Source organism: Dipodomys ordii, unplaced genomic scaffold (genome assembly GCF_000151885.1).
Source record: "Dipodomys ordii isolate 6190 unplaced genomic scaffold, Dord_2.0 Scaffold202, whole genome shotgun sequence".
Classification (NCBI taxonomy): domain Eukaryota; kingdom Metazoa; phylum Chordata; class Mammalia; order Rodentia; family Heteromyidae; genus Dipodomys; species Dipodomys ordii.
This window is the reverse complement of record NW_012267418.1, coordinates 499,365-520,868: the sequence shown is the minus strand read 5'-3', so window position 1 is coordinate 520,868 and position 21,504 is coordinate 499,365. Positions and strand designations below refer to the sequence as shown.

The 21,504-nt window shown below is 47.4% G+C and overlaps 2 protein-coding genes across 2 annotated transcripts in view; both read right to left on the bottom strand.

Moving 5' to 3' along the window:
* Positions 1 to 1,217: 1,217 nt before the first annotated feature.
* On the bottom strand, positions 1,218 to 4,935 carry LOC105999890 (HLA class II histocompatibility antigen, DO alpha chain). The gene is made up of 5 exons (XM_013035049.1): positions 4,790 to 4,935; positions 3,082 to 3,330; positions 2,431 to 2,712; positions 1,977 to 2,113; positions 1,218 to 1,709 (listed from the first exon to the last, which is right to left on the bottom strand). The coding sequence occupies exons 1-4, from the start codon at positions 4,869 to 4,871 to the stop codon at positions 1,986 to 1,988; spliced, it is 741 nt and encodes a 246-aa protein (XP_012890503.1). The 5' UTR covers positions 4,872 to 4,935; the 3' UTR covers positions 1,218 to 1,709; positions 1,977 to 1,985.
* A 12,925-nt stretch (positions 4,936 to 17,860) lies between these two features.
* Positions 17,861 to 21,504, bottom strand: part of LOC105999881 (HLA class II histocompatibility antigen, DP alpha 1 chain) — a 5,667-nt gene continuing 2,023 nt past the window's right edge. Inside the window, exons 2-5 of the mRNA XM_013035033.1 lie at positions 19,765 to 20,010; positions 19,046 to 19,327; positions 18,706 to 18,859; positions 17,861 to 18,052 (exon numbers count right to left, since the gene is read on the bottom strand). Of these exons, the coding sequence (XP_012890487.1) occupies positions 18,049 to 18,052; positions 18,706 to 18,859; positions 19,046 to 19,327; positions 19,765 to 20,010 (686 nt within the window). The 3' untranslated portion in view covers positions 17,861 to 18,048. The remainder of the gene's footprint in view (positions 18,053 to 18,705; positions 18,860 to 19,045; positions 19,328 to 19,764; positions 20,011 to 21,504) is intronic.

Sequence of the window (21,504 nt, the reverse complement as noted above, 5' to 3'; positions counted from 1 at the left end):
ATGCGCATATACACTGTTGTTTAACGCTTGCCTTATTCACCCTTTCAGAAAGTGAAAGGATATAAGAAGTGTAAGTAATGGGTACACAAAACAGAGATCCACGAGCCCAAGATTGTATCAGGAGTCCAGTCACAGACCACAGCCTCGGCCAGAATGGCAGCATCTGACCCATCTGGACATATTTAAAAAAACCAGAGTCCCTGTCACCACCTCTACTCCCCACAGAGATCCTAATTCCATACTGTTGGGTGATATTTGTATTAAAAAAAAAAAACTCAAGCGATTCTTACGCGCATTTCAGCTTGAAAACCACTCGTCTGTATTATACTCTTGGTAACTGACATGAATTACCTTGTGTAGTTACTTATCTTCTTATGTGGTTTGGTTTTTTTGTTTTGTTTTTGTTTGTTTGTTTGTTTTGTCAGTAGTGGGGCCTGAGCTCTGGGCCTGGGTGCTGTCCTTCAGCTCTTCAGCTCAAGGCTAGCACTCTACCACTTGAGCCACAGCGCCACTTACAGCTTTTTCTGCTTAGGAATCTAACCCCAGGCCTCATGCATGCAAGGCAAGCACTCTTCCACTGAGCCACCTTCCCAGCCCCTCCTTATGGGTTTTAATTTTTGTTCACAGTTAACTGAAATCTTCCTGGCCCCCCTCCTTTTTTTTTTTCTTTTTTCAGTTGTAGGGCTTGAACTCTGGGCCTAAGCACTGTTCTAAGTCCTTCAGCTCAAGCTGAGCACTCTACCATTGAGCCACAGTGCCACTTCTGTTTTCTGCGTGGTTTATTGGAGATAGAGTCTCACGGACTTTCTTACTCAGGCTGGCTTTCAACTGCGATCCTCAGATCTCAGCCTTCTGAGTAGCTAGGATTACAGACATGAAACACCAGTGCCCGGCTCCAGGCCCCATTTTTAGATAGTGCTCAGGTGAATTCATTAGACCTTGTACCCAGGGCACAAGAAAATTTCCAAGTCTACTCTGCTGCTCTCCTAATATGATTAACCCTATTGAGGGAAGTCTTGGGTGTCACTTTGTCATGCCTGAAATTCAAAGATGATTTCGTAGGTCATAACTGGATGCCAGTGGCCTCTCCTCTCAGATCACATCCAGATACAGGTGACATTCCCATACACCTTTTCTTTTCCTGGTACCCTACATAACTGTTACTTGTTGGAGAAGTTGTAATAAGTAAGACACTCTGCATCACTTTCAGAGAAATCTGAATTCAGGAGAAAGCTTTCATGAAATTCTTGAGAAATGGCCCATGGACAAAGTAGCACACAACAGATAAATTCAATATGACACAACTGCACTGTCCTGAAGAGGGCCGCCAATAGTCATGCTCATACATCATTACCCACACATCCTCTTAGGATCCCAGCATCCCTCACACCTGGGAGCACAGGCCTAGACATAGTAAAAAGCGCACACATCATTAGAAAATGTAGGGTTATTGTCCAGCATTTTGGATAAAGCAAAAACACTGGGGCTTGGGAGTAGGAAGGGAAGCTGAGTGCACCCCCAGCATCCCACTGTAAGTACTGGAGCCAAAGAGGAGGGGGTCTACAGGACAGAAGTTGACGCCATTCAATGCCCGTGCTGTGAGGACGTACTCAGTTCACTGTGGTGCCGAGCATGCAAAGGCGGCCTGAAACCTTTGAGGGATCCATGGATCATTTCCCATGATCTGTTTCTCTCCAAGAGCTCATCACCTAAAGTAGAAAAACACCTAAGACCAACTTCGTTCAAGCTTACAATTCTGGATCCTTTTAGTGTCCACCTCCCTCCCAAAAAACTTACTTCTTCACCTCATTTTCTGCTTTTCTATTTCCTGTCCAATGCCTGTCTCCACCACTCTTCCCCAATCATTCTCTCCCCTCAGAATCTCTGACACTTCAGTCCATCCTATTCTGAGTTGCCCACCCTTTTCCCCTCCACCCCCTCCCAGAAAAGTAATGCCATGCTTCAGGCTTCTATACCTGTGAGCATCAGCCATAGTGGTGGCTGAAGATGATGAGGATGGTACCCATGAGGAAGCCCATAACACCAATGGCCAAGCCCAGGGCAAATACCAAGGTCTCCATGGTATCTGGGGGTTGGGTAGACACCTGAGGCTCTGGGAGAGAAAGGAAGGTCAGGAGGCTGGGAAAAGAACTGTAGAGTAAAAGAAATATAGAGCTGGGCGCTGGTGGCTCACACCTGCAATCCTAGCTACTCAGGAGGCTGAGATCTGAGGACCACGGTTCAAAGCCAGCCTGGGAAGGAAAGTCCATGAGACTTTCCAATTAACCATCAGAAAATGGGAAGTGGTGCTGTGGCTCAAGTGGTAGAGTGCTCGCCTTGAGCTGAAGAGCTGAAGGACAGCACCCGGGCCCAGAAGACCGGCAAAAAAAGAAAAAAGAAACGCAATATGGACTAGGGGTGTCTCCTTACCCCAGTGCTTGAGGAGAGGCTTGTCCAGGCCCCAGTGCTCCACCTTGCAGTCATAGACATCCTCCGACGAGGGCACGAAGGTCAAGTAATGGAACTTTCGGAACAAGTGGTCAGGCTGAGAATAGAAGCTGGTCTGGGCCACTCCCTCGGTGATGGCTTGACCATTGCGCAGCCAGGTGATGTCGATCACAGGGGGGAAGATGTTGTCCACAATGCAGATGAGAAGATTGGGCTTGCCCAGTTCCACTCGAAACTTGGGAAGAACGGTCACCCTTGGAGGCACTAGGAGGAACAAGGCCCTGAATTCCACAGGCTCACCCCATTACATCTGGACCTCGCAAGGCTCAGGATGAAGGGGTACTTCCTCCCATTTAGCTTTCTGCAGACAGGAGGTGCTGGGGATGTTAACCATGGGGCGGGAAAGAAGGGAGACAGCGGGAAAGGAGGCTGGGGAGGAAGAGGGACATCAACTAATCTCTGGGGGGGGTGTCCAGGTGCCTAGTCTCAAGGGGATCTTGCCTCAAGGAGAAAAAGGGTGCTGAGGGGGGACTGGGCAAGAATGTGGCAGAGCTGCGGGGAGCTAGGTGGAGGAAGATACTTCTTTGGGCCTCCCCTGCCTGGCTGGGTGGGGGCGGAGGGAGGGCGAAGTACCACTGATGGCTCTGGTTCTGTTGGAGCGTTCCACTAAGGTATCCAGATGGACTTTGATCATGGCGATGCTGGTCAGCCCACCCTGTGGGTCGAAGTTCATGAAGTCACCAAACTCAGGCAGCCGCCACACTGCCTCTCTATTCTTCCAGTCCACAGAGAACAGTTGTTCGCCATCAAATTCATGGGCAAACTGGCCTGAGGCACCGTAAGACTGGTAGAAAGCTGGTCCATAGGAGCCCATGTGATCAGCTGTGTTGAGAGAAAACAGGACCAGGGAGAGAGAGGAGAAAAGGGTATCACTCAGCCGTGGTAGGTGGTGTTTGTTGAGTCTCAGCCTGGGCCACGTCCAGGGGTCACGTGTGGAGGCTGAGTCCGTTCTGACACTGGCCTGGCCCTCAGAGCAGAGGAGCTGCAGTGGGAAGGGCTGGAGAAGATGGAGGCACCAGGCACATGCCCAGAACACCAGAGCCAACCCAGGCTGGGAAGAAGACGAGCTGCCTAAGATGGGGCTCCCAAAGTTAGGTCATCGTCATGAACAGCCTCTCTGGCTGTGCTGTCAGGTCCTGTGTGTGAGACAGTGAATTTGGGGGGCGGGGGGGGGGAGGGTTGACAAGGAAATGACTAAAGGCAGGTACAGAAGGAAAACTTTCAGGACAGAGATGCACCTTAAAGGGAGGGAGGGAAAATAGGTGATGACTGACAGGAACATTAAGGAAGTTCTGTGACACACAGAGACTGGAGGATAGGAAAATGTGGCCTGAGGTATTATGAGGTGCACGGGAGAAGAGGCCGGGACTTCAAGGCTCATGCCCCTACCCTTCTATCTCAGACGGTGTGCACTGAAAATTTCTTAACCCATCACCAAGTGCTCAATTTCCTAAAAATCAGAAGTTAGATTTTAGTTGTCACATTGCTTTTTTTTTTTTTTTTTTTTTTTGGCCAGTCCTGGGGCTTGAACTCAGGGCCTGAGCACAGTTCCTGAGCTTCTTTTGTTCAAGGCTAGCTAGCACTCTTCCACTTGAGCCACAGCGCCACTTCTGGCCTTTTCTGTTTATGTGGTACTGAGGAATTGAACCCAGGGCTTCATGCATGCTGGGCAAGTGCTCTACCACCAAGCCACATTCCCAGCCCCTCAGATTCCTTTATAAATCTTTTTTTTTTCAGTTGTGGGGCTTGAACTCAGGGCCTGGGGACTGTCTCTGAGCTATTTTTTGCTCAAGGCTAGTGCTCTAGCATTTTGAGCCACATTTCCTTGATCAGATTCCTTTAGACTTTAGATCTCTGAAGTTATTTAGTGTTCTTGGACTATTATATGCCAAAAACAATTAACAAACTAACAAACAAAAAACAAATCAAGTGTGGACGTGCACACCTGGAGTTCATATCTAGACAGAATAGCAAATTCTGTGATGGAGCTGCACTAACAGGGTACATTGTGAGCCACGAAGAGGTAGAGAAATCAGAGTGCTTCCAGCTGTAGCGGGTAATGGGCTTCAGAGAAGAGGAAAGAATAAAGAGGCTGAACACAAAGTCCAGTAGAATGATTGGCTGAGCAGCACCTCTGTTTATATCCAGAATGGATGTGGTAGAGGTGAAAGGGCTGTGGAGTCTCTAGGTGGAGCAAGTTGTCCATAAACCAGAAAGAGAAAGGAAAAGTCCTCTGTGCTGTATCCCTAAGTCCCTCTTCCCAGGGGCCCTCAGCACTCACCTGTGATGACCCCAGCTTCCTGGGGGCTCAGGAAAGTTATCAGCATGAACAGTCCTGGGATCAAACCCACAGAGAGGGCCATTGCCCTCCTGGGTTTTAACCAAGTCAATCTTAGGCTCTGTTGAGGGGGAAAGGAACAAGATGGAGGTAAAGAACAGACCCTTGCTCTATGTAGCCAATCAGAGCAGTTCTCTGACTTCACGTGTCTGTCTCTGGGTAAAGAAGCACACAGCCTGGGCCTGAAGGTAGAGGAACTTGCTGGGACACCTGCACTGGAGGCTTGGTACGTAGGGGTGACGAAAGTTCCTGCTTTGGGAGACGGGAGGATGTGGATCAACAGTCACTACCTCCTCTGAGAAGGAGTCTCTGGAAGGAGATGATAGACCTTCAAAACACCAAATGTCTGAACAGTGGCAAAGCCTTTCTATATCTGATAATGTTATATAGGAAATCCTTCTTCCCCTAAAAGTTTCTGTGGATAAATTTGGAGTTAAGAAAAAAAAAGAAAAAAGCTGGGCGCCAGTGGCTCACACTTGTAATTCCAGCTACTAAAGAGGCTGAGATCTGAGAGTTGGGTTTCAAAGCCATCCCAGGTAGAAAAGTCCCTGTGAAACTCTTTTTTTTTGGGGGGGGGGGGTGTCTGGTAGTGGGGCCTGAACTCTGGGCCTGGGCGCTGTCCCTCAGCTCTTCAGCTCAAGGCTAGCGCTCTACCACTTGAGCCACAGTGCCACTTCCAGCTTTTTTCTTTTTGCTTATGTGGTGCTGAGGAATCAAACGCAGGGTCTCATGCATGCAAGGCAAGTGCTCTACCACTGAGCCACCTTCCCAGCCCCCCTGTGAAACTCTCATCTCCAATTAACCACTCACAAACTGGAAGTAGAGCTGTGGCTCAAAGTGGTAGAAGACTAGCCTTGAGCAAAAGAGCTCAGGAACAGCACCCAGACTCTGTGTTCAAGCCCCATGACTGACAACAAAAACAACAGCAACAACAAAAAAAGACCTCTGGCCAACAAGGCAGCTCACACCTGTAATCCTAGCTACTCAGAGGGCTAAGATCTGAAGGTCATAGTTCAAAGCTAGCCAGGGCAGGAAAATCCCTGAGACTCTTATCTCCAAGAGACTCTTATCTCCAATAAAGCATCAACAAAGCCAGAAGGGATGTTGTTGCTCAGGTAGAAGAGCCTAGCCTTGAGCACAAAAGCTCATTCATAGCACCCAGGCCCTCAGGTCAAGCCCCAAGACTGGCACAAAAGAAGAAGGAAGAAGGAAGAAAGGGGAAGAGGAAGGAAGGAAGGGAGGGAGGGAGGGAAGGAGGAAGGAAGGAAGGAAGGAAAGAAGGGAGGGAGGGAGGAGGGAAGGAGGAGGAGAAGGAAGAAGAGGAGGAGAGGAATGGAAGTCCAGCATTGCTGGTTCACACTTGTAATCTTATCTACTCAGGAGGCTAAGAATTGTGATGCAAAGCCAGCCTGGGCAAAAGAGTCCACGAGACTCTTATATTCAATTAACTAACAAAAAGCTTGAGTTATGGCTCAAATGGTAGAGTGCCAGACTTGAGCAAAAAAAGCTAAGGAATAGCATCTAGGCTATGAGTTCAAGCCCCTGTACAGGCACACAAAAAAATAAAGATTCTTTTTTTTTTAATTTAAATTTTATTTTATTTGTGAACATACTGTACAGAGGGGTTACAATTGCATGGGCAGGATAATGCGTACATTTCTTACCAAGCATTGCAGCCTCCTCCTTAAAATAAAGATTCTTTAAGTGGCCTGCTTGCAGGGTGTTTGCAGGCTGTTATTACCTAGAGATGCACTAGAAGGCACTCTTACCCCTTCAAGGTCTCAATTCTCTTAGATTCAACAATTGTGTGTGTGTGTATGTGTGTGTGTGTGTATCTTCTTTTACTCTTACTTTGCTTTAAGCACCGTGCTAACAGCACCCTGAGATCTGAGGACCATGGTTCATGGTTCAAAGCCAGGCCAGGCAGGAAAGTCCATGAGACTCCTATCTCCAATTAACCACTAGAAAACCGGGAATTGGGGCTGGGAAGGTGGCTCAGTGGTAGAGTACTTGCCTTGCATGCCTGAGGCCCTGGGTTCCATTCCTCAGCACCACATAGGCAAAAAGAAAAAAGCCGGAAGTGGCACTGTGGCTCAAGTGGTAGAGCGCTAGCCTTGAGCTGAAGAGCTGAGGGACAGTGCCCAGGCCCAGAGTTCCGGTTCCATGACTGGACCCCCCCCCTCAAAAAAAAGAAAACCGGGAATTGGGGCTCAAAGTGGAAGAATACTATCCTTGAGTTAAAAAGTCAGGGACAGTGCCAAGGCCTTGAATTCAAGCCCCTTGACTGACAAAAAAAAATCCAAGAAAGTGGATTTTATTGATGAATCATATGAATGTCTTCCTGTCTTCAATTTTCTGGGGTAATCATTACAGACATCATTACAGGACGGCCAGTGATGTAATGATCTCCCCAGAAGTTTTGAGGATTCCTGACAAGCCAGACAACTGATGACAAGTAGTCAGGAGTGGACAACCAGACCGTGGCTGGCAGTGGCTGACAGTGATTGACAGTGGGACACGTGGTTGATGTCATCCCTCGCTCCAGCCTCCTGCTCTGGCATGCTGGTGTGGGTATTTTGAGGCCAGCTCTCACCACGGCTGCTACCTTGTTGCTATTATGATCACTTTGCAAGCTCTGTACATCTGCGGGATCTGGAAGTGATCACTTCCTCTTCCATATTCTGACTTCTCTGAATCCCATACCCTTGGCCATCTCCTGGAAGAAACTGAAAATTTAAGCTCAAATCACCATTAAAATTCACAAGAGAAAGTAACTATTTGGAAATAATGCAAATGATGGTAAGATGGTAAGAAAACTTTTTTTTTCTTATCAGTCATGGGGCTTGAACTCTGGGCCTGGGCGTTGTCCCTGAGCTCCTCAGCTCAAGGCTAGTGCTCTACCACAGTGAACCACGGTGCCACTTCCAGTCTCACTGACATTCCTGCCATGGCTGGTTTTGAACCTCCATCCTCAGATCTCAGCCTCTTAAGTAGCTAGGATTACAGGTGTGAGCCACCAGAGGCTGGCCAAGAAAACCCTTATACTGGGCATTTGAAGGTAGTTCTTCCTTTAAAAGGCATTATTTGGGGGAGAGGGAGTACAATTATCTCTCTATAGGATAAAGAAGATTCTTTCATAATTTCTTTCCCCTTTCTTCTTCCCTTCTTTTGGAATGACATCTGGGCTACACTTAAAGACTATGGGGAACTATGCCTGGCTGATTCTCTCTGTCTTTGTCTCTATCTCTCCACCACACCCCTCTGGTAGAGCACTAGTCTTGAGTTGAAAAAGTCAAGCCATGAGCAAGTGACTCTGAGTTGAAGCCCCCATACTGGTACATATGCACACACACACACACACACACACACACACACACACACACACACAGAGATAATAATGACTCCTCAGCTATAGAAGCCAAGCCTTTCAGGATTTCAGAAACACCTTCTAGAGAAGAAAGTGCTAATGTCTGGCTTTAGAAACCATGACTTTGCTACAGTTGTCAGTATTTGATGTCAGAATATTGTTTCTGCTTTAATGTTGTAATAAAAATCCTAATTTTCCCTAAGATAATGGATATATCTGGGTAAACCATTATAAAGTAACATACCAAGAAATGTGAAGGGGAAATCTTAAGACCTGTAATAAATTAATATATATATTTTTTGGGGGGGGGTCCGGTCGTGGGCCTGAACTCTGGGCCTGGGCACTGTCCCTCAGCTCTTCAGCTCAAAGCTAGCGCTCTACCACTTGGGCCACAGCGCCACTTCTGGCTTTTTTCTTTTTGCTTATGTGGTGCTAAGGAATCAAACCCAGGGCCTCAGGCATGCAAGGCAAGCACTCTACCACTGAGCCACCTTCCCAGCCCCGAATTAATATATTTTTAAATAAGTTTTTTTATTGTGAAAATACTGTACAGAAGGGTTACAATCTCATAACAAGATAATGAGTACATTTCTTTAACTGTATTTTTTTTTGTCTTTTCTTTTTTGGTACTGGGGATCGAACCCAGGACATTGCACTTGCTAGGTAAGCGCTTTGCCACTGAGCTACATCCCAGCCCATGAGTACATTTCTTATCAAGCATTGTTGCCTTCTCCTTTGTTTTTTCCCTACCATCCCCTCCCTCCCATCTCCACAACTACATTTCCACCCCCCCATAAATTAATCTATTAAAATACATTCCTATGAGCATCATAGAAACACGAACTTATATTTATTAGCTTTGGGTATTTTTTGGGGGGGGTGGGGTCCGGTCATGGGGCCTGAGCTCTGGGCCTGGGCGCTGTCCCTCAGCTCTTCAGCTCAAGGATAGCGCTCTACCACTTGAGGCATAGCGCCACTTCTGGCTTTTTTATTTTTGCTTATGTGGTGCTGAGGAATCGAACCCAGGGCCTCATGCATGCAAGGCAAACACTCTACCACTGCACCACCTTCCCAGCCCTAGCTTTGGGTATTTTATTTGTCACGAAAAAGCACTCATGTATTTTCCTAAACCAAAGGTCCCTTTTTCTTTGCAATTACTTGCTTCTCTAGACTAGGAAAACAACTTCCAACATTATTGAAAACAGTGTGCTAGCTCTAAGAAGTGTAAAATTGTTATGTAACACACCACAGATGTTTGTTAATTTTTCCCTACCCAAGAGAGGTTAGAGAGAGAAGAAGACCTTTGAATTGGGCCTTGGAAGATAAACACAAGTTTATAGCTGGAGAGAAGAGGACTGGAAAGAAGCCAAGCAAAAGCATAGGTAAAGGCTGGAGAGCAAGTGACAAAATAGAAGCAGTTCAGTGGCCAAAGGAAATGAAGAGTTTACTCTTGAAAAACTGGCTGTTATAAAACCTGAGCACCTCTTCTGGTGGGCTAATAGTAATGGAGTTATAACTTCTCTATAATGAGAAATAGATGCCATTTTTGTTTTGGAGCCAAGATGGATACTGGGCTAATTGAGAAGACAGGCATTAGACTGAGTTGGTAGATGGATGAATGGATGGACGGATGGATGGATGGATGGATGGATGGATGGATGGATGGATGGATGGATAGATGGATTACCCCATCTCCCTGTCATTGTCCCAAACCTTATTACCCTCCTGACATTTCAATCACCTTCCACCCAAGCAGTTTCCCTAACCCAGTGCCTACTTGCTGCCAGGCACTTCATAGGAACTTGGTCTGCTGGACACAGGTGATGCGCTTGGATCCACACCACCCATTGGCCCATTAAAGACTAAAGAAAGTTTTCTGTTGAAGAAGTAAATGTTTCCCCAGAAATCTTACACAGTACGAAGTTGACTGTTCTGCTTTCACTTTCCAGTCATGAGCAAAGTAGCCCAGAAAGCCACACCCCTTCCTGAAACTACTTCCTCCTTTCGCAGAACCTAGAGTCAGACTCCCTGCAGTGTGTTCTTTTCTTCTCCTTTTTTTGCCAGGGCTTGAACTCAGGGCCTGCATGCTGTCCCTAAGCTCTTTTGTTCAAGGCTAATGCTGTGCAACTTAGGCCACAGCTCCACTTCCAGCTTTTTAGTGGTTAATTGGAGAAAGAGTCTCACAGATTTTCCTGTCCAGTTTGGCTTTGAACTATGATCCTCATATCTCATCCTCCTAAGTAGCTAAGAGATTATAGGTGTGAGCCGCCGGCAACCTTCAAAGTTTTGTGAAGAAAAACAAAACAAAAAAAAAAACAGGTCTCCTTTTCTTGGTAGAAATTATCTCTATTATTGCTCTAAGTTTTTACACTTTTTGGTTCATATAGTTTTTCTAAAAGGCAACCTCCCTAAGGGGGCTAGGAAAATTGTTAGTAAATAATCAAAGATAGAGCAAGAAAAAGAATAGAGCTGTCCTAAAGGGTTTCATTGCTGATTTAAATAAATTGTGGCAATCCTTTGCTAGTCCTCTGCAGAAGTGATTTTTATTTATTTATTTATTTATTTTTGTCAGTCATGGGCTTGGCCTCTGGCGCTCAGCTCTTTAGCTCAATGATAACGCTCTACCACTAGAACCACTTCTGGTTTTCTGGTGGTTTATTGGAGATGAGTCTCATTGACTTTCCTTCCTGGGCTGGCTTTGAACGATGATCTTCAGATCCTGAATAACTAGGATTACATGCATGAGCCACCAGTGCCTGGTTCTTCTGGTCTCTTTTTTTTTTTGTCGGTCGTGGGGCTTGAACTCTGGGCCTGGGCGTTGTCCCTCAGCTCTTCAGCTCAAGGTGAGCGCTCTACCACTTGAGCTACAGCGCCATTTCCGGTTTTCTGGTGGTTTATTGGAGATAGGAGTCTCACGGTCTCTCCTGACGGGGCTGGCTTTGAACCGCGATCCTCATATCTCCTGAGTAGCTAGGATTACAGGCGTGAGCCACCAGCGCCCGGCTTCTGGTCTCTTTTTTATCCTAGTATAGACTCCAGCTCTGATTGAAAGAGCAAGATGGGCCTTCCATCCCACAAGCCTCAATAGTATTTCTATCAGCCCTGAGGCATCAAGATGTCTAGACACCAATGATTGGGAGTTTAGGAAAGGTGTAAGTGGGTGTGACCCAACTGATAAGAGTGCAGGACTTCCTTACCACAGTGAATTCAGTCCTTAACAAATGAATTGCCATCAGTGTCCGGTGCTGTGAATTAATCAGGCCCAGCAGCATGGATCTTCCATAAGCACCAGCTGACAAGAGTATGAGCGTTCTCCTTTTTCCTTTGGTAGGAGGGAAGCAGGATTTAAATTTGGACAAATCCTTAAAATGATTTCTGATCCTCCCAAAAGTTGAGCCTGGTATTTAAATAGGCAGCTGTCAGATAACCAGAATCTACCTTTGGAGTTTAAAATGTGTCGTGGGGCGTGTACATAGTTAAAGGTAGCCCAAGATGAGCATTTGGGCCTCAGGTATTAGAACACTGCTTGCTGCAAGGGCTCGCAGGCCTCCAAGCCTCCTTCTAGCTACTGGGTCTAATTCTTAGATAGCCCAACCGCAATGGTTGAGGGTTGGACCCCCATGTTGGGTTAGCACTCATAGCACCAATCCTCCTTTTTCACAGATGTATAACTGAAACGTCGTGAAGGCGGAGGCCCAGGCAGGGGCTTTGATTAGACCACCTTTTTGTTGGTGGAAAGCTTTAGCAGCCTCAGAGTTTCATTCAGTCAGGGATAGGGAAGGCCCCAGCACTTGTCTCCAAATGGCCAAAGGGGACTATACCAGCACATCCTGGAAATCAGATCCTGGTAGGCCCAGGAAGTCCCTTGGGGACTATGGTGTCTATGGGATGGAAAAATCTAGACTAGGAACAGTCTTACCCTCCCTCAGGGTCTTTGTTTCTCCTTCCAAAGCAAACCCCAAGTAGGTGATCTTAGTCTGACATGATTGGGCTTTTTTCCAGTGACGCATTGTATCCATCCCCTGCTAGCCAGAAAGAGACTCAGTAGCAGTAAAGGGGGCCCACAAAAGAAAAGGACATCTAAATATTGTTTTGTTTTGTTGCCAGTCCTGGGACTTGAACTCTGGATCTTGGTCCTGTCCCTGAGCTCACGGCCACACTCTACCACTTGAGCCACAGCTCTACATCCAGCTTTTTGTGATCAATTGGAGATAAAAGTCTTACAGACTCTCCTGGCTGGGCTGGCTTTGAGCCTCGATCCTCAGATCTCTAAGGTGATCTTCTCCCATGATTCCAGAGTTACATTGTACAGCATCCGTAGGCTGCTATAGGAAAACCCCTGTACAGCAGGAATTTGGGAGAAACTAGGAGGCTTAACTTTAGCCCTCCTCAGGCCCTCGATAATATAGTCAATAAAATGTGTTTAGTGCCATTTGTCCACTTCACTGTCTGGACCCCACTTGGGGTCTGGTCTAGCCTGATCTCCAGTAGGACGGGGGTGCAAGCTCCACTTCCCTCACTCCTCCATTGTGTAGGAGGCTCTTCCCTCTTGGTAAAGGCCATGTGATAGTCATTTCCTGCTTCTCCTTCCTGGTTTCAAACTCACTGTTTCTCCAGAGAAGTCCGAGTCTGATCCAGTGCCATCACATCCTTCCAGGAGAAGTTCAAGTTTTATCTCCCCTCCCTACAGGCTTACACATACTGGCCAGGGTTTTCCATATAACTATATAAGTCCTTTTCTTTCAATGCTAGTTCTGGGGCTTGAACTCTGGACTTGGGCCCTGTCCCTGAGCTATTGTGCTCAAGACCAGTGTTCTACCACTTGAGGCAGAGCTCTACTTCTGGTTTTTGGTGCTAAATTGGAGATAAGAGTCTCATAGATCCTCCTGACTCTGCTGGTTTTGAATCATGATCCTCAGATCTCAGCCTCCTAAGGAGCTAGAATTGTAGGTGTGAGCCACTAGAGCTGGCTTCTAAATCTTTTTAAATCTCTTTAATTTCACTTAACCTGAAGGGCACGTAAACTGTCCGAATGGGGGCTGGGAACTCCCACCTCCTCTCACGTGGCCACAACGGACACTTGGAGGAACAGCGCGGTCCATCCAGCTGGGATGGGGTGAGGCAAACTGCCCCCTGGGAGGAGATCTCAGGGCCCATGGATGGGGGATGAACTCTCCGGACTCTGTCTCTTTCTGGCTCCATTTTGGAGTGTGGGCCGTGCAAAATGGCTGAGCTTTTAGAATTCAGTTTTCAGGTGCTCAAACACAGAGTTCTTAAATAAAGGAACAACTGGACAGAGGAAACTTCCACCATTTCCCTTCCCATTTACAGAAGAGAGGTTAAGATTGTGTTATAGTTTAGTATCCCCCCTCAGGCCCTATTTCCTGGTCATCTAGCAGGCCTTGGGGCCAAGCTTGGGTACAGTGGAAGATGAGAATTTTCTTGGGAAGGCTTTGTGGATCCAGGTGTCTCCAGGGTTGCACTAAACATGCCGGGGGATGGGAGTAGTGTACAGGTGGATCCATCTGGCATTTTGGAAGGTGAAACAGACATACTTGGACAGGAAAAAAAGAAAAACTCGCATCAGACTTCCAGTTAAGCCAGGTGTCCCTGGGGCGGAAATCCCGCATAGGGATGGCCTCCCTTTCCCCTTTTCCACCCTCCACTGCCACCTATGGTCAAGGCCAAGAGAAAGGCTTAAGATCCAGCCCCACTGCAGCCATCCTGCCAGGAGGGGGTAATGGGAAAGAGAGAGGGAGAGAAGAGGGGTGGGTGGGGGAGATAGGAGGGGTGGGTAAGGAAGAGAGGGAGAGAGAGAGAGACAGAGAGAGAGCCCTCATGGCTAGTGGGGAAAGAGGAAAAGGTCAGAAGAATCAGTTCTCTCAAGGTAGCAAGGCAGTTCAAACAACCACCAGAATCTGGTTGCCTATCTGTGACCTGTACTTGGCTCACAGTGTCTACCCTCACACCTTTAAACAGAAAGTATCTAGACCAGAAAGTGCAGTGCAAGTCTGCTGCAAAGCTGGACGGTGCAAAGCATGGTCAGAGGTCTCCTTGGAGATCTGGACCCCACGGGAGCACTGGCCAACATCAGGGTCACTTCCAAGGTGCTCTGCTCCATTTAAGCTGATCTCAGTGAGCTCTAGATGTCTTTGTGCCCCACATGGGCACCAAGGTAATGCAAGCATGGGTTCTTGTGTTCTAGACAGTATAGAAATGAGGCCAGAAATAGAAAAACACTTGAGCAAAAGAGAAATTTGATACAAAAGGAAAAATAAAACTGCCTGGAGCTGGGCATCGGTGGCTCATGCCTGTGATCCTAGCTACTCAGGAGGTTGAGATCTAAGGATCAGGGTTCAAAGCCCTCTGGGGCAGGAAAGTCTGTGAGACTCTAATCTCCAATAAACCACTAGAAAACTGGAAGTGGTGCTGTGGCTCAAGTGGTAGAGCACTTGCCTTGAGCTGAAGAGCCCAGGGACAGGGCCCAAGCCCCACTATTGACAAAACAAACAAACAAAAAACTGCCTTGGGGCTGGAAAGGTGGCTCATTGGTAGACTGCTTGCCTTGCATGCATGAGACCCTGGATTCAATTCCTCAGCACCACATAAGCAGAAAAATCCAGAAATGGTGCTATGGCTCAAGAGGTAGAGCACTAGCCTAGAGCTGTAGAGCTGAGGGACAGCGCCCAGGCCCAGAGTTCATGATGCAAGACTGACAAAAAAAAAAAAAAAACTGTCTGGAAAAAAGGACAAGGAGCCAGAGCTGGTTATGGGGGGGGTCTCCTTTTATCCCCTCCTCAGGGATTGGGGGCCAGGCAGAAAGGGTTGGTTTTTCCTTTCCCAGGAAGGCCAGGAACTTTTGAGCTGGTGGGGGGAAGTCTGGGTGGGTGGGGAGTGGAGAAGATTTCAGGAGTGATGGTTGCTGGGCTCCTGGGGGAGGGACCCTAAGGTCAGTGAAAGCGATGGGCTGCTGCTATTTATTTATTTACTCATCTATTTTTACCATTAAGGCCACTGCCTGCAGTGGAATTTCCATCCATCTATTACCTCCATCACAGCCGATGAGGAATAAATACAGGGCTTAGGGTTGTAGCATATGAGAGGCTCTAGGATTCATACCCCAACCCCCCAATAAGCAGAGAGGCATCCCTTCTACCTAAAACATGAAAGGGGAATGGCCTTAGAACCACTTCCTCTGACTGCCTTAACCTCCCATCATCTTAGAATTGACAAAAGAGACTGAATATGTGCTTCTGTATCACTTCTCACTAGCCTGACGACAGACTCGGGAGTCCATCTGTATTCTAGCCTGGGGAGCCAGCCAGGGACTTCCCAGGTAAACAAAAAGGACGCAGGCTTCCATGCCTGGATTTCCCCTCTCTCTGCCTCTGCACCTGTCATAGGAAACTCCTTGTTCCTCTTGGCCTCACGGCTCCTGCACAGACCCAGCACGCACGCCAGACACAGCTTGGCTCACACATCCTTCCAGCTGGCCATTCTCAAAGGCTTAGTCTGCCAGAAACTAGTGACGCTGACTTTCACCCATTTGTTATTGGATAGAGAAAACCAAAATAAATAAATAAAATATGTGGTTTACCGAGTGCCAGTGGCTTATGTCTGTAATTCTAGGTACTTAGGAGGCTGAAATCTGAAAGTCATAGTTCAGAGCTAGCCCAGGCAGGAATGTCTATGAGACTTTTATGTCCAATTAACCACCAGAAAACCAGAAATAGTGTTGTGGCTCAAGTGGTAGAGTACTCGCCTTGAGCTGAAGAGGTCAGGGACGGTGCCCAGGCCCAGAGTTCAAGCCCCATGACTGACCAAAAACAAACAAACAAAAAAAGAAAACAAAAGTAAGTAGTTCCTGGGAATGGGTCTTATAAGCTCATTAAAAAAAAATATTGCTGATGATTGTTGATTGCCTGCCTGTTTGATTCTTTCTTTCTCTCTTTTTTGATTCAAGACTGGAACTGGAACTTGGTATCTGACATGTTCACTCATTGGTTATCATTATACCGGTGGAGACATGCCTCCAACCCCTGTCTGTTTAGTTGAAATCTCCATGAAGTATGACACGCACAAATATTTGCTTGGTTATAGCTCAATGTTTGCCTTATTTGGACATGATGTGGTGAGGCCTTTGCCTTATATGGCCATGATCTGTGGCAGCCTATGATGAGCTGAACTTCAGCTGCTATGTTTGCTTGAGACTCAACTATGCGTTGGAAGAATATATTCCTTTTTGGTTGATTCTGAGGGGAGGGGCTTTAACTCAGGCTTGCTGGGCTTACTTAGATGGTTAATACTTTACCACTTGAATCTTGCCTTCAGCTGGCTTTTTTGCTGGTTACTTTTGGAGATGAAATCCAGTTGACTTTTCTGTCCTGGCTGGCTTCAAACCACAATCATTGGAATCTCAACCTCTCGAGTAGCTAGGCTTATTGATTTGAGTCATTGGCACCAACAGTGGTGTCCCAGACTTTTAACCCCATTTTCAAGAGGTGGAGACAGGAGGATCACAAAAGAAAAAGTGGTGATGAGCCAGGTGTTGGTGGCTTACACCTGTATTCTAGCTTCTTGGAAGACCGAGGACAGACGATCATGGTACAAGGCCTGCCTGGGCAGGAAGGTCCAAGAGACCTATCTTCAATTAACCACCAGAAAACTGGAAGTGGAGCTGTGGCTCAAAGTGGTAGAGAGCCACTCTTGATCTAAAGAGCTCAGGGACTGCACCCAGGCCATGGTTCCAACACCATGACTGACAAAGAAAAGAAAAAATGGTGATGGAATCTTCAAGGTGTGGGGCCTAGTTCAGGCTTGGTGGCATAGGCCTGTTCTCCCAGCTGCTCAGGATATGGAGGCAGGAAGATCATGATTTGAAGTCAATCTGGGCAAAGAATGAGTAAGAACTTTCTTACTTTCTTTTTTGGTTCTTAGTTTATCCCATGAAAAATACTCCTAGGAAAGTCCTATAGTTACAATCTAGGCAGGCTACGGAAAATCAGGGATTGCCAGATTTGCCAATCTTTGATCCAGACAGATTAAATCTCTTCCTCAGAGAATCTAATTTGCACTCTTCAAACTACATCCAATAAAACCTTTATCCAAGTCAAATTTCCCCATTACCTTCCTTCCACCCAACTCCATCCCACAGTTAGAGAATAACCCAGACCTGAATCAACATTCTCGTTTGTTTTGTTTTGTTTTTGGGTCCAGTCATGGGGCCTGAACTCTGGGCCTGGGCGCTGTCCCTCAGCTCTTCAGCTTAAAAAAGGCTAGCACTCTACCACTTGAGCCACAGTGCCACTTCTGGCTTTTTTCTTTTTTGCTGAGGAATCGAACCCAGGGCCTCATGCATGCAAGGCAAGTGCTCTACCACTGAGCCATCTTCCCAGCCCTCAAGATTCTCATACCCTCCTACAGAAACTTCACCAACTATATCCATAACTCAGCTTCAGATAACACCTTCATAAAACATTCGTCATAGGTGGCCTAATCCCAAAAAACTTCCAGCAGAAAGAACTGTCTTCCAGCTCTGAAATATAGCAGAATTTATTGATCACAGGATATTTGGGGGAAGGCAGTGAAGAGGAAGAGAAATGCAGTGAAGGGATCATTTCCACGCCAGAACAACCAAACTGCCAGGATGAATTCATTACCTCCTGTTTATTGGGAACTTTACTAAGGGCTTTGTGCTTTAAGATCACAAGTAAAGCTGTAAAGGGTCTTCAATAAAGTCAGTCAGTGGAGCAGAGAGCATAGGAGAGTTGAAATTGGAGCTTGTGGGGCTGTTAGTATCCGGATCTTTCAAGTCTTCTTCCTTTCAGAAATGCTGTTATCTGCAGCAAAACACACACAGTTCTGTCATCACTGGGTTCAAGACTGTAAGCTCAGACTCTCCATTCCCTTTATACCCCACCCCCCATTTCTTGGTCCTGTCCATGTCCCAAGGAGATGATCACCCCTGTACATGCCCAAGTCCATAGTAGCAGGAATCAAGAAGTGTCTTAGCCAGGCACTGGTGGCTCAAGCCTGTAATCCTTGCTGAGATTTGGGGGTCATGGTTCAAAGCCAGGGTGGGCAGGAAAATCCATAAGACTCTTATCTCCAACAAACCACCAGAAAACTGGAAGTGGGCTGTGGCTCATGTGGTAGAGGGTTTGTCTCGAGCTGAAGAGCTGAGAGACAGTGCCCAGGCCCAGAGTTCAAGCCTCTTGACACACACACACACACACACACACACACACACACACAGAGTCACGGTCCAGCCAGCCTGGGAAAAGGGGGTGGGGAAAAAAGGCAAAACCCTAGCCCACAAGTTACCAAAGCAAGAGGGACTGTGTGGTTACTTCTGTGCATCTCTGTGCTTGTAACCCCAGATCAATGCACATGGATGGAAGTGTTCCTTCTTACTTGTTGTACCACAGACACAAAGCTCTCTCCCCTTTTCCTCTGACTGCATCCCAAGATCTCCAGCTGGGCAACAACTTACAGGAGTCCCTGGTTTCTGGGGTTGTGTGTGGAGGAGCGCAGGGCCCCTATGATGAAGACAGTGCCAACGATGATGCCCACCAGGCCGACCACCAGCCCCAGGGCGCAGACCACATTCTCCGTGGTCTCGGTCACCTGCACGGACTCCTGGGCCTCTGCAGGAGAATGAAGGTTTAGGGTCACACGGAGCCATGGGGAACGGGGCTAGCCCTGGAGGCTGAAGCTAACACACCAGGGCATGGCACTCTGGGCATGGCACACTGGGCATGGCGCGTTAGGATGAGGAGAGGGAGGAGCGGGTGCAGGAGGCGCTGGGGGTGAAGAGGGAAAAGGCTCCATACCCCAGTGACTGAGGGTCGGCGCGTCCAGCCCCCAGTGCTCCACCTTGCAGTCGTAGAAGTCCTCCGTGGAGGGAAGGAAGGTCAGGTAATAAAATTTGTGGTAAGTGTAATCTTTATTGGGCTGGAAGACGCCCTCGGAGATGCCCTCGGTGACCGGCAGCCCATTGCGCAGCCATGTCACGTTGAGCGCCGGCGGGAAGAACTTGTCCACGTAGCAGATGAGGATGTTGGGCTGGCCCGGCTCCACGGGCTCCTGGGTGAACACGGTCACCTCAGGAGGCTCTGAGAGGAGACAGAGCCCGGTAAGACCCCTGCTCTGGGATGAACCCCAAAGGCTCTCCCTTGGCCGGGGTGGGGATGGGATGGGAGGTGAGATTGTATCCTCTACCTGGGGTTCCAGCCTTATGGTCACTTTGGGTTGCTGGGTCAGCACCAGGAGTCTCACTCCATTTACCAGCTTCACCTCAACCTCCATCTTTATTTTGTCCAAGTTGGGACTCAAACTCAGCACCTGACACTTTCACTCACTGGATGGTGTTCTAACCACTGAGTCACGCCTCCCACACCTCAAACCTCCCTCCTGAGCAAGGAAGGGAGGGAATGTAAACCCTCTACTGGGCTTAGCAAAAGGGCATCTAGGTCTCCCAATCTGTGTGAGGCAGGAACCCTCCACTTCCTCCCAGCCAGGGGGCACAAGAAGAAAGCAGCATAGACAGTACCGCTGGGTTCCTGGGTATGGTTAGAACGCCGAATCAAAATATCCAAGTTTGACTTAATTATAGCCATATTAGTCAGCCCGCCCTGAGCATCAAAGGAAAAGGCTCGACCAAACTCCGGCAGACGCCAAATCGTCTCCTTCTTGTCCAGATCCACATAGAACTGCTCATCCTCATCAAGCTCAAACATATACTCCCCTGTCGGTCTCTGTGTCTGTGCAAACATGGCATAAATTGATACATGGTCCGCTATATAAAAACAATAGAAGAAAAATAGGCACAAATTAAAAATGAATATATAAGCTGAGCACTGGTGGTCATGCCTGTAATCCTAGCTACTAAGGAGGCTGAGATCTGAGGATCACCATTCAAAGCCAGCCTGGGCAGGATCATCTGTGAGATTCTGATCTCCAATAAACCACCAGAAAACCGGAAGTGGCTCTGTGGCTCAAGTGGTGGAGCACTCGCCTTGAGCTAAAGAGCTGAGGGACAGCGCCCAGGCCCGGAGATCAAGCCCCACGACCCAAAAAATGTCTATCTATATCTATCTATCTGTCTGTCTGTCTATCTATCTGTCTATCTACCTATCTGTCTATCTATCTATCTGTCTATCTATCTCTATATATCTATCTATGTGGTAAAGGTTTGAGAATGAATATAAACTTTTTTTTTCTGCAGTCATGAAGCTTGAACTCGGGGCCTGGGCACTGTCCCTGAGCTTTTGTACTGAAGTCTAGCACGCTACCACTTTGAGTCACAGCTCCCACTTTTGGTTTTTAGGTGTTTAATTGGAAATAAGAGTCTCACAAGGAATTTCCTGCCTGGGCTGTCTTTGAACCACAAACCTCAGACTCTCAGCTTCCTGAGTAGCTAGGTTTATAGATGTGAGCCACCCACACTGGCTCCAATACAGATTTATTTATATACAAAGTCAGAAGGAAGAGGGCAAAGGAAGGGTATATGGGAGAAAAAGGAAGTCTGCCAGAAAGCAGACAGAGCAGTTAGGAAAGGAATGAAAAACAAACTGAGAAGCAACTCCATGAGAACTCGAGCTGACTCCCAGTCATTCATTCAAAGTCTGAATCACAACAGTAGAAGGAACATTTGTGAAGCCCGTGTGCCAGGCACCATTCTAGTACTTTATATATTTCACTCATTTATAACAACAAGCCTATGAAATAAATATAGAAAGTGATATTTTACAAGTAAGGAAATGCAGAGTGGTTAAGTAACTTGCTTATGGTCACACAGTAATGTACAACTTGCAGAGTATTTTTGTTTTTTGCTTTTTGTTTTGGTTGGTTGGGGGGCTTAAACTCTAGGCCTGGGCACTGTCTCTCAGCAATTCAGTTAAAGGCTAGCGCTCTACCACTTGAGCCACAGCACCACTTCCGGTTTTCTGGTGGTTTACTGGAGGTAAGAGTCTCACGGACGATCCTGCCCGGGCTGGCTTTGAACCAGGATCCTTCTATCTCAGCCTCCTAAGTAGCTTGGATTACAGGTATGAGCCACCAGCACCTGGATACTTGTAGAGATTTTTTTTTCTTTTGGTCGGTCGTGGGACTTGAACTCTGGGCCTGGGCGCTGTCCCTCAGCTCTTCAGCTCAAGGCGAGCGCTCTACCACTTGAGCTACAGTGCCACTTCTGGTTTTTTCTGATGGTTTATTGGAGATAGGAGTCTTACGGTCTCTCCTGCCTGGGCTGGCTTTGAACCGTGATCCTCAGATCTCAGCCTCCTGAGTA

Excerpts from the sequence above, each read along its gene's own strand:
- LOC105999890 (XM_013035049.1), bottom strand. The coding sequence starts at position 4,871 with ATGGCCCTCTCTGTGGGTTTGATCCCAGGACTGTTCATGCTGATAACT. Across the intron at positions 3,331-4,789 it reads GGAAGCTGGGGTCATCACAG|CTGATCACATGGGCTCCTAT; the intron begins GTGAGTGCTGAG and ends CTCTCAACACAG. Across the intron at positions 2,713-3,081 it reads CAGAACCAGAGCCATCAGTG|TGCCTCCAAGGGTGACCGTT; the intron begins GTACTTCGCCCT and ends TGTTCCTCCTAG.